The sequence below is a fragment of the Anomaloglossus baeobatrachus genome, chromosome 10 (assembly GCF_048569485.1).
Source record: "Anomaloglossus baeobatrachus isolate aAnoBae1 chromosome 10, aAnoBae1.hap1, whole genome shotgun sequence".
Classification (NCBI taxonomy): domain Eukaryota; kingdom Metazoa; phylum Chordata; class Amphibia; order Anura; family Aromobatidae; genus Anomaloglossus; species Anomaloglossus baeobatrachus.
The window spans coordinates 18,460,884-18,473,962 of NC_134362.1; the positions used below are offsets into that span (position 1 = coordinate 18,460,884).

The window sequence follows — 13,079 nt, forward strand, 5'->3', positions numbered from 1 at the left end:
GCTCCTGATACAGCCCATGGTTTTCTCCCATTACAGTCCATGTGTATCCTCAATACAGGCCATGGTTCGCCCCAATGCAGGCCATGTTTAGTTCACCAATACAGCTCATGGTTGCCCTGAATACAGGGCATGGTTAATTCTAGATACAGAGCATGGTTTGCCCCCAATATAGCCAATGGTTAGCCCAATACAGGCCATGGTTAGCCCCAATACAGGCTATGGTTAGCCCCAATTTAAGCCATGGTTAGTTTGCCAATACAGCCCATGGTTTTGCCCCAAATACAGGACATGGTTATTCCCAGATACAGGACATGGTTATTCCCAGATACAGGGCATGGTTATTCCCAGATACAGGACATGGTTATTCCCAGATACAGGACATGGTTTGCCTCTAATACAGAGAATGGGTATCTTCAATATAGGCCATTGCTAGCCCCAATACAGGCTATGGTTATCTCCCGAAACAGGCCTTGATTATTCCCCAATACAAGCCATGGTTAAAACACCTACGGTATACAGATTTGCCCCAATACAGGTCATGGTTAATTGCAGATACAGGGCATGGTTAGCCCCAATATATCCAATGGATTTCTACCAATACAGGGCATGGTTGTCCCCAATATGAGCCATAGTTAGCTCTCGAAACAGGCTATAGGTATCCCCCAATACAGGTTATGAGTAGCCCCCAATAGAGGCCATGCTTAGTTCACCAATACAGAACAAGGTTATCCCCAAATACAGGGCATGGTTGTCTCATTATTGAGCCCATTGTTGACCCCAGATACAGGTCATGGTTAGCATGGTACTGTCTCCACCAGACTAGGATATGGTGATAAGGTGCCTTTGCACATTAGACTAAACAGAACAATACTTACCAATGTTGGTGCCATCCACCTCCTGACTCTTCCCATATATCTGCTGTCGAGCAACAGAGGGATCGGCCATGTTGCCTTTCCATGCATGAATAAACCACTGCCACTCATCTGGCAGCCAACAAGGGTTAATGCAAGTATGAAGGTAGAGACGTATATTCACATCTTGCCTCAAGGGCCAAGACACCATAAGCATAACTTAAGGGCCTAGGGGAATTCATGCTTCATGAGCTATAAATGTCCATAGTTCATAAATTATGCCTGATGGCTCATAAATATCGTCTTTTCCCATCATGTTCATAATGACCAAATCCATCTTCTCCGCAGGTGTGGCCAAAAGAAGAAGTTGGTGATTAATGGTAACAAAACTACTTTAGAAGATGGCGTTATCATGGAACAGAATGGGGACACACTGAAGTCCCAGGAGATGGTGCAGCTGGTGTCTCGAGACCAAACCAATGACCTCGGAGAAAGTGATGCTTTGACGCAAGACGAGATAAGAAACACAAAAGACGTGGACATGAAAATTGGGGTCTAGTCAACTCATCATCCCCCAGAATGAATCCTACGGGGGATTTCTATTGCAAAATGAAAAGAAGTGGGACTGAACTTATAAAATATTAAGAGCCACTGATAGGACCCTGTGTTGCTACTTTGCCAATTTGCAAATCATGCCAAAAAATAGTTGGCTCCCCAGTGTTATACGAAGACAGACCCTTTCCACTGCTCATGGCTCGTATTGATGGGATTCTTAAATTGCAGCAATTATTGGAGTCAAGGGCGGGTAAATGAAGGCCTGAGATGTGCAAAAAAATTACGAGGCAAAAATGTGCAACTAAACGCTTGGTTCAGAAATAGCAGCAAACACAGTGAAACTGATTCGCATCGCTCAGTGGATTTAGGTTAGATAGTTTATAGGCTTCAAGAGTCGTGATTAGCTCCACAACATATTTAGATCTAAGGTACAATGTAAATAGGACAGAGAATCCCATATTTATAGAAAAAAGATTTGTATATGCAGCGGATCTTCCCCAAGCAAAATTTATGAATGTAACGGATGACTGAAGTTCACATCAATGGGTCATCCAGTGAAGTGGTCTGAGGGTCATTGGCTCAATCACTGGTGTGGTCTGAGGGTTACACCAATGGTTCATCTTCTAGAATGATCTGAAGGTCACACCAATGATTCATCCAGTGAAGTGGTCTGAGGATCATTAGGTCAATCACTGCATTGGTATATGTGCCAAACCAATGATTCATACAATGGCGTAGTCTGAAGGATACACCAATGGTTCATCCATTGGAGTGGTCTGAAGGTTACACCAATGGTTTATCCTCTAAAACTGTAGTTAACACCAATGGTTCATCCCGTGAAGAAGAGGTCTGAGGGTCACACCAATGATTCATCCAGTGAAGTGGTCTGAGGATCATTAGGTCAATCACTGCATTGGTATATGGGCCAAACCAATGATTCCTACAATGGCGTAGTCTGAAGGATACACCAATGGTTCATCCATTGGAGTGGTCTGAAGGTTACACCAATGGTTTATCCTCTAAAACTGTAGTTAACACCAATGGTTCATCCCGTGAAGAAGAGGTCTGAGGGTCACACCAATGATTCATCCAGTGAAGTGGTCTGAGGATCATTGGTTCAATCACTGGAGTAGTTTGAGGGTCACACCAATGGTTCATCCACTGGAGTAGTCTGATTGTTTTTGCCTTAATCACTGTAGTGGTCTGATGGTCACACCAATGGTTCATACAGTGGAGTGAACTGAAGGTCACATCAATGGCTCATCCAGTGGAGGGATCTGACAGTGCTTGCTTCAATCACTGGAGTGGTCTGATGGTTACACCAATGGTTCATCCACTGGAGTAGTCTGATTGTGCTTGTCTCAATCACTGGAGTGGTCTGAAGGTCACCCCAATGGTTCATCCAGTGGAGGGATCTGATAGTCCTTGCCTCAATCACTGGAGTGGTCTGAGAGTGACATCAAATGGTTCGCATAGTGGAGTAGGCTGATAATTATGTAGATGGTTCATCCACTAGAGTGGTCTGAGGATCATGCCAAAGTCCCATTTAATGAGGGTTTTACCAGTGATCCAGTGACTGAACTGATCAGAAGATCACACTAGTGGTCCATACTTTGGAGTATTCTGAGGGTCACATCAATGGTCCATAAACTGTATTGGACTGAAGATCATGCCAATGGTCCACCTTCTGGTGTGGTCTAAGGGTCATTCTAATGGTCCATCCTCTGAAGTGATCTGAGCTTCACTCCAACAGTCTGTGGTTCACTCCAATGATCCATCTTCCGGAATGGTCAAAGGTTCACGCTAATGGTTTATCCTCTGGAATGGTCTTTGGGTCTTTCCAATAGTTTATCCAATAGAGTAGCCTTTCCTACTTCAAAGACACTGTTGTCTTGAGTTTCCAATTATGTGTTACATTATGTATGTATATATAAATGTTCTCAATCCTACAGAATAAACTTTCCGACATTGGCCGATGAAGATCTTCAGAAAATACAAGCCTATGAAACTTTTTCAATGCCATTGATCAAACTTTACATTTTTGGGTTTTTTGACCGTATAATACAAATTGTGGCTAAAAAGAAGAAGATTATAGATGGCAAGTGTAGCCCAGAGGATCGTGACATGGGGATGTTCTTCACTGATACAGTAGTTTGTCACGAGGGTTTGTTGCTTTCACAAGTAGACTTGATTGTCATAAAATCGGGGCTCGAGAACGTGTTGCAGTCATTGGAAGATGGTCAAAAGTTGCATTACGTTGGGCAAAGGTTTGGTCATCTAGGTTGTGTGAATGTAGTGAGCCACGATACAAGAGCTCGCCCTCCTGCGCAGTATACACATATATACACAGCACAAGGCTTTTTCTATTCCTTAAATGCTTTCCGTTCTCATCATAAATCCAAAAAATAGTTGATATTTTTCACTTTAATCTTAACCTATCCTTCACGTACTAAGTACCGGTCTGTGTTCTTGGTCATGGGTTCAACTTTTGACCATAAAGGGGTTGTCCACTTTTGGGTTCAGCCCTTTTATCTTATTTATTACTCTGTTGTACATAATACACTAAACACTAAAACACATAATATATTTCTGTATATTCTGTCTACAATGTAACAATGAAAGTCAATGGAAAAGTTTGACAACCTGTAATGTCTGTAAATGAGGATAAGAGTCGCTGCACATAATTAATGTTAATGCTGCATGGTAATTTATCTTTTAGCTATTTAACCCTTTCAACAAATTCCATTGGCGCCAAAAGGTATTATTATTATCCCTCAGATTTGCACATCTCCGTAGGGCCTTGAAGATTGATGGGTATATGCCATATATAAACCAGTTGCGGCTGGTTTTCTATCATGTCACTGGGTAGCTTAGTTTCTGCAATTTCAGGTGAAAGCATTGATAATAAAGCAATATTTTTTACACGTTTAGACTGAACTATATTCCATTTTCAAAGTGTTATTATAAACTGTGTAGATGATGAAAATTGGAGTGCACCTCTACCTGCTGCTTCTTATATTCCTGGGACCTACAACCCTTTAGGGTCACTGGAGACAACAGATCATGATACTATTCAGTAGAGCTAATACTTATTCCTGACCATCTCTCCAATGAATGTGTTGTGGAAGATACGTTGAGTGAGTCCTCTAGATAATGCTTAGGTTCCATTCCTTACATGGATTTAAAGGGGATATGTCACTTCCCATAAATATGTAATTTTTTTTGCATGTTGTAAAAGCTAATGTTCTCCTGAATACGGCATTGTTTTTCCTTTGTTCCTATGCCTCTCCATTCCTTAGATATGGCCCTCTATTCCCATGGATTTAAAGGGGATCTGCAACTTCCCATAAATATGTAATTTTTTTTGCATGTTGTAAAAGCTAATGTTCTCCTGAATACGGCGTTGTTTTTCCTTTGTTTCTATGCCTCTCCATTCCTTATATATGGCCCTCTATTCCCATGGATTTAAAGGGGATCTGCCACTTGCCATAAATATGTATTTTTTTTTATTTTTTTTTTGCCATTGTTCTCCTGAATCCAGTGTTGTTTTTCTTTTATTCCTCCATCTCTCCGTTCCTGAGATATGGCCCTCTATTTCCATGGATTTAAAGAGGACATGTCACTTCCCATAAATATGGGTTTTTTTTGCATGGTGTAGAGGCCAATGTTCTCCTGAATCCGGCGTTGTTTTTTTTTGTTGTTCCTGTGCCTCTCTATTCCTCAGATATAGCCCTCTATTCCAATGGATTTAAAGGGGATCTGTCACTTGTCATAAATATTTATTTTTTTTGCCTAGTGTAAATGTAACTGTTCTCCTGAATCCAGCATTGTTTTTCTTTTGTTCCTGTGCCTCTCTCTTCCTGAGATATGGCTCTCTATTTCCATGAATTTAAATGGGATCTGCCACTTGACATAAATATGTAATTTTTTTGCATGGGGTAGAAGCCAATGTTGTCCTGAATCCAGCGTTGTTTTTCTTTTGTTCCTGCACCTTTCCATTCCTGAGATATGGCCCTTTATTCCCATGGCTTTAAAGGGGATCTGTCACTTGCCATTAATATGTAATTTCTTTTGCATGGGGTAAATTCCGTTGTTCTCCTGAATCCGGCATTGGTTTTCTTTTCTTCCTGTGCCTCTCCATTCCTGAGATATGTCCCTCTATTCCCGTAGATTTAAAGGGGATTGGCCACTTTCCATAAATATGTAATTTTTTGCATGGAGTAAATGCCGATGTTCTCCTGAATCCGGCGATGTTTTTCTTTTGTTTCTGTGCCTCTCCATTCCTGAGATATAGCCCTCTATTCCCTTGGATTTAATGGGGATCTGTCAATTGCCATAAATATGTACATTTTTTTTTGCATGGGGTAAAAGCCGCTGTTCTCCTTAAGCCGTCGATGTTTTTCTTTTGATTCTGCACTTCTCCGTTCCTGAGATATAGCTCTCTATTCCCTGTATGAGCATTTAGTCTTTTTTGCTAAGTGGGTGTGGTCTACAAAAAGACGCCCCAACGGGAAGAGTTGCGAACCACACCCAGTTGGATACACGGTAAAGAGGGCCATATCTCAGGAACGGAGAGGCGTAGGACCAAAAGAAAAACAACTCCGGATTCAGGAGAACAGCGGCGTTTACATCAGATAATTTAAATTCTAAATTTATAGCAAATGATCAGTTCTCTTTAAGCAGAGTGGTGGCCAACACCGGGACTTGCCCCGTCTCAGTAGTGGTCCTCATTATTGATTTTCCAACTAAGTAACCATTATGGTGTCTGGTTGACATGTCATTGGGGTCTATCATTGGAAAGCTCTTTAAAGGATTTATACACTTTTCTCAGCTTATTGTGCAGAGATTGCAGTCACGCTCTGACCCTGGTGACACCAAAGGATCAGATGCCACAGTAGGAGACCATAACAGCCAATAGTTCTCATTTGCCAGGACTTTTTCAATTTTGGGATATAATCCCTGCACATTTTGAGCTATCGTTGGGTGACAGAGACAGGGTTTCTCTAAACCCTTCTCAAAAAATTGTCTGTCTTGGGTGTTTCCAGTCAAGACTTTAACTTCTTCATGTTACCAAAACTACAAGATATCGGTATTCTAAAAACCCATGTTAGCTGCGTGGTGGCCCCTGTTATAGATTTCGTACTGGGGCACTGGTGATTCACATTGTGCCTCTTTCTTCTACATCAAGAAGGTCCATCTTTGAGACAGAAGGTCCATTTTGTTTTTATCTCTACCGTCGCCAAAGTTTCTGGTCGAAGAAGATGACAATTCCTGCCTCCATGGAGGAAACCTCAACCACCATTATTTGTCATGTGGTTGCAACACCTGCTCCTTTTGATGGTCTATCACTAGATGTCACTAGATAACACCAGTAGATGAGTAGTCAAACTAGCCGGGGTCAGAAAGCAGGAGGACACAACAGGAAACTGGGAGCTGGCAGAGACGTGGTCGGGGAACCAACCAGATGTCAGGAACCAGGAGGTCACATATGAAACACAGGGAGAAAGCGGAGTCGAGGTCAGGGTACGAGCTGGAGGTCATAAGCCAGGAAGTCACGTATGGAACACAGGGAGAAAATGGAGCCGAGGTCAGGGTATGAGCCAGAGGTCATAAGCCAGGAAGTCACATATGGAACACAAGGAGAAAACGGAGCCAAGGTCAGAGTATGAGCCGGAGGTCAGGAGCCAGGAAATTACGTATGGAACACAGGGAGAAAACAGAGCCGAGGTCAGGCTACGAGCCGGAGGTCAGGAGTCAGAGGGTATCGTGATAGTCAGGGACATGGGTGAAGAAAGGTTACTAGGGAACGGGGTCGTGGGACAAGATCAGAAAAGTTCACTTATGGGAGCCAGAAACACTAACTGCAGAACAGGAACTACGAATGGCTGCGTTCCGGGGTAGGTTGCTCCCTAATGAAGCAGAGCAATCACCAGGAACGAGGTGCCTGTGAATAGGTCCCTCCCAGCACCAATGCAGGACTCAAAACAACCCGTCCACCGGAGCACAATACAACCACAGAGCATCAGCTCTGCAAGAGAACCGAACACAGGAAATCAGAACCATGACACTACTTCTTATAATTGGCATTTTGGAAAAGGTCCATTCATGGGTCATGGACCTTTCATGAAATATTGGTGTGGACCAAATTTCCAAAACTAAACTTTGATCCTAATGAAGAAGATCTTCTGCAAAGTCATCTTGTTACTAAGTATCTTTTCTTGGCTAGGAAACTGTTTATCATTACATCCTTGGCATTCCTGTCCTTTCTGGCACGCTATGGCATGTTGTGCCATGTTGTAATAATTCCTGGCATTTGTAGAATTTCGGGAGACACCCAGGTAAATCTTCTCAGGATGTTAGCTCATCCACCATGATATGTGAAAGACAACTTCATCCATGTAGGTGAAGGCCCTGTTAAATGTTTCACATTGGGGCTCAGTAGCTCACAGTTTTGCCTCGACTAGTCGGCACTATTAAAAGCCTCTAAATTCTTTCCTATATGCCTGGAAGGGATATAAAAATATAAAGGGCAAACATTTTTTGGGTAGGTTTAAAGTTACTAAGTCAATGGTAAAGGGCCTATAAGACAACTATATAAATGCCATTGAGTGGGAGACCCCACTAGGTTTACAGAAGTAATGTCATCAAATACAGCTATGGATAACTATGGATGGTACCTGTTTATTACTGCTATGTTTATTCAGTGTTTTATGGCTTTCTCTCCCTACCTCTAAGTTGTGAGCTGTGACGTTCTCTCACTATCTAGATTCACCCCAAAATGGCTGCTGCATTCCCTGCCTTGGCTTTTATAATGGCTGTGATAGTTCTTCCTGATTTCCTGAGCAATACCATGGCATGTGATAGATGCAAGGCCCTATGGGGACGTCTGCATGGCCGTTCACACACTCAAACCTTACAGGTTGGCTCAGGTGGTGGCAAGCCATCTGAGTATTCAGGTAGCCGGCATGCAAGCCATTACTAAGTATTCTCTATTCTATCATTCATTCTACTAAACTTAGCCATAGTGAGTCTCCTGACATTCTGTACTTAGGTTTGCAACATTGCTGGGCTCTGCTACATTGCTGGGCTCTGCTATGTTATAGGGCTCTGCTACATTGCTGGGCTCTGCTATGTTGCTGGGCTCTGCTAAATTGCTGGGCTCTGCTATGTTGCTGGGCTCTGCTACATTGCTGGGCTCTACTATGTTACTGTGCTCTGTTACATTGCTGGGCTCTGCTATGTTACTGGGCTCTGTTACATTGCTGGGCTCTGCTATGTTACTGGGCTAAGTTAAATCAATAGTGAGTCTTCTAACATACTCAATAATCAATATTGCTACATTGCTGGATTCTGCTATGTTGCTGGGCGAAGCTAAATCAATAGACTTCTGACATACTCAATATTGCTATGTTGCTGGGCTCGACTACAGCAAAAGTGACCTTCATAACAAATTTAATTCTGCTACATTGCTGGGCTCTGTTATATCAACAGTGAGTTTCTTGACATAGAAAGCACTGCTACTCTGCTGGGTTCTGTTACATCTGCAGAGAGACTCAATTCCAGTTCACCTCTGATACATCGTTGGGATCTGCTACATCTGTATAGTTAGTTTACTGACCTGCTCAACTCTGCTACATCATTGTCCTCTGCTACATCTATCAGTCTTCTTTAACATACTATTATCTTGGCTATACTTTTTCAATCACCCTTCATTGAGTCTCTAAATAAGGATATGTTCCCACGTTGCAGATTTGGATGCAGATTTTGTGCACCACAAAAGTGCATTTTTTGCCAGGAAAAATGCTACAGAAAAACTGCATATTTTTTTGCTGCGTATTTGCAAGTTTTTTATGCTTTTTTTGTGTGTTTTTCTTTTTTTGCATTCTGATAGGAAAAACGCTGGACAAAAAAAAAGTAGAAACAATTTACATCAATTGTTTGGTGCAGATTCTTTTCTGCACCAAAATCTGCAAGGAAAAAATCTGCAGCGTGTGCACAGCTCTTCAGGATACTCATAAGGGTACTTTACACGCTGCGATTTTGCTAGCGAGATCGCAAGCGATCGTACCCGCCCCCGTCGGTTGTGCGACATGGGCAAATCGCTGCCCGTGCCGCACAACCTTGCTTACACCCGTCACACGGACATACCTGCTTTGCGACGTCGCTTTGGCCGGTGACCCGCCTCCTTCCTAAGGGGGCGGTTCATGCGGCGTCACAGTGACGTCACACGGCAGCCGTCCAATAGCAGAGGAGGGGCGGAGATAAGCAGCTGGAACATCCCGCCCACCTCCTTCCTTCCTCATTGCCGGTGGAGGCAGGTAAGGAGACGTTCCTCGCTCCTGCGGTGTCACACACAGCGATGTGCGCTGCCGCAGGAGCGATGAACAACATGGATAATCAACCATTACCGATTTTTGGTTTTGGGACGACTTCTCCATGGTGAACGATTTTCACCATTTTTGAGGTCGCTTAAGGTCGCTGGTTAGTGTCACACGCTGCGATATCGTTAATGACGCCGGATGTGTGTCACTAACAACGTGACCCCGACGATAAAACATTAACGATATCGTAGCGTGTAAAGCCCCCTTTACAGTCTTATTGCTCCAGCTCATCCACCTCTTTGCACCCAATATTGTCCACCCGTGCCGCTTAACAACAGGTCATCCGTTCCGAGGTCTCCGAGACTCCACCAAGAAAAATATCATAACGGTCAGATGGCGCCAATTCTATCACCAAGGTCCAAAAAAAATATCAGACACAGTGTGCCCATTGTATCCGAAACTTCAAAGAATAGCGGAATCGTCTTGTAACTAAAAGGCATCAATTGGACAAGCCTCGTAAGAAAGAACAAAGAGCTCAAGATCAAAGCTTAACGAGCTTGGAACCTGAGGGATAGATTGTCCCGGCTCCTCCCGTTACCACTGGGTGATGAGAACACACGAGGTCTAACGTTCTGGGTCAGAACATGGAAATATGGAGTGGAGACTTTGATAAATGAGGTCACCAGGAAGGGACATTGTGCCGGCTTGTATCTTGGTTGTCTCGAGGAGTAAACTTTTGACCAGAACTTAAATAATTTGATACTTGGCATTCCAAAAAGTTCTATATTGGGCAATTAAATTCCATAAAACACCTTTTCTCGTAAGAAAAATCTCCACCTGAATGATGGTTATAGACAATCCTATTTTCTTTCTCCACTAATAAACTTGATAGAGCAGCAGTTTGTTCTTCAGAGCTGCTCTTCACCTACATTCTGTAATAGGAAACAGCAATGGCCAATGGACAATTATCATGTATGGTCACACATCCATCCGTCTGGCAAATGCCATTTTTATCCTACTTGTAATATATGACTGCTAAGTATAGAGAAAAATAAGCAATGCTGCAATACGTTAATAATAGGTGTAGAAAAAGAAAAAAAATATTCTGCAATAGATGAAGACAGAAGGGTCCAAATAAGGACAAGAACCTTCCAGACTGAGGTTTCCAAGAATATTCGAGAACGTTTCTAGGAAACCATAATGATAGCGTACAGGACTCTATTTCTGGACATTGGACTTTATGACGAATGTTACAACTTTTAGCTTAGATGCCTGGAAGAAAAAAGAGAGAGCGCTTTATCGGTGGGATCACCAAAATCCTGGATGGTAAACTAGCAGCAATGCACCCACCTGATCAGCGGATCTTTTGGAGACTGCGGCCACTCAATCTTCTTGATGTTTTGTTTTGCCAGGGTCTGGTATAATACTTCAAGAGTAAGAGGCAGAAGACGAGGACCGTTCTATTTGGTGTTACTTCAAGTACCGTATTTTCTGGTTTGTAAGACACATATTTTTCCCCCAAAACTGGGGGAAAAATAGGGGTGCGTCTTACAAACCGCATATGGCTTACCGGGACAACAGTGGTGGCGCAGGGTCGGCGATATGAAGGGCTCGGAGGGGGAGTCACTGTAGTGGAGCTGCTCAGGAGGGTCAATGTGTGACAGCGGAGGGTTGGCGATACTGCGGGCTCATGGGGTGTCATGGTGGCGGGCGCCATTTATTTGCCAGCGAGCTTGGAAGAAGGGGTGTCACAGCTCAAGAGGGTCAGTGTGTGGCAGCGGATTGTCGATCATACTGCTCATGGAGTGTTGCAGCAGTGGGCGCTATTGGTCTGCGGGCTGTTTTGAATCCTGGTGGTTGACGCAATGGACTTCAAGAAAATGGCTGCAGAGGCCAATCTGTGCAACACTCATGGAGTGATGCAGCGGCGGGTGCTATTGGTCTGCGGGCTGTTTTGAATCCTGGTGGTTGACGCAATGGACTTCAAGAAAATGGCTGCAGAGGCCAATCTGCGCACGCGCGACCCCTGTGGCCATTTTTTTTAAGTCCATTGTGTCAACGACTAGCAATTCAATGGAGCCTGCAGTCCGCCAGCAGATTAATGGTGCTCGACGCCGCGACACCCCACGAGCCTGCAGTATCGCTGACCCTCCGCTGCTGCACACTGACCCTCTTGAGCCGCGACACCCCTCCTCTGAGTCTGCCGGCAGATCAATGGCAATAGCACCCACCATTGTGACATTCCACGAGCCCACAGTATTGCTGACCCTCCGCACACTGACCTTCTTGAGTCGCCACACCCCCTCCTCCAAGTTCGCAGCATCCCCACCCTTCTGAGCCGCTACAGCTCCTCCTCCAAGTCCGCAACATCCACGACCCTCCTAAGCTTCGACACTCCCTCCTCCAAGCCTGCAGCATCCCCGACCCTCCTGAGCCACAACACCCTCTCCTCCGAGCCCACAGCATTGCTGATCATCCGGAGCCACGAGACCCCCTCCTCCAAGGCTGCAGCATCACCAACCCTCCTGGGCCACAGCACCCCCTCCTCCGAGCCCGCTTCATCACCTACCCTGCCTCCTGTGACCTTCATGAGCCGCTCCACCACCACTGCTTCCCCCTGGAGAGCTAATATAAGAGGCACTAGGATTATAAGACGGACCCTCATTTTAACAATAAATTATTTTTTCCTATTTTCCTCCTTCAAATTTGGAGTGTCTCTTATAATCCGGTGCATCTTATAAAACGAAAAATACGATAAATCTCAGATTAACGTCTCGATTGCAGAATAAATATTTTATTTGCATGAAGAAGACAAAACGTTTTGGCCTCAAACTGTGTCCTTCATCAGGCTCTGATTGAAAAGTTATCCCAAGAATAATTTTGAGCCATGCCGAAAGAAAGGTTGGAATAGGAGTTGTCTTCTTCTGGTTTCCGGTTGGTCTACACATCATGGGGCCATCAGTGATCCTGTCCTAAAAGGAAGGGTCAAAACGTTTTGTGTTGTCTCTAAGTCAGAGGATACGATACTTAGACATAAGAAAAGTCTCATGTTGGACTCCATGTAATCTGCAGAACTAAAACAATTTCCATGTTGGCTCATGATCCTAATTAGATGTAATGTGTTTTTCTTTGATGTGCGGGACATGTCTGGTCATGCCAAGTTGTTGTAGAAGTGATTAGCATTAAAGTCTTTAGACTAAACCCTCATGTTTCCAAGAAACACAAGTTATCTGATAATCATCTGCAGGTTTTCCCGATTTTTCCTATTGTCCCTGCTTAGTCCAGCCTATATTGTGACCTACATGTAAGGTCACGTTCTCATTCCACCATAAGGATAGAACCCATGGGCCAG

The 13,079-nt window shown here is 43.9% G+C and overlaps 1 protein-coding gene across 1 annotated transcript in view; it reads left to right on the top strand.

Moving 5' to 3' along the window:
* CD44 (CD44 molecule (IN blood group)) overlaps positions 1-4,336 on the top strand; it is a 57,760-nt gene extending 53,424 nt beyond the window's left edge. Inside the window, exon 8 of the mRNA XM_075326325.1 lies at positions 1,200-4,336. Coding sequence (XP_075182440.1) covers positions 1,200-1,410 — 211 coding nt within the window. The 3' untranslated portion in view covers positions 1,411-4,336. The remainder of the gene's footprint in view (positions 1-1,199) is intronic.
* The last annotated feature ends 8,743 nt before the right edge of the window (positions 4,337-13,079 follow it).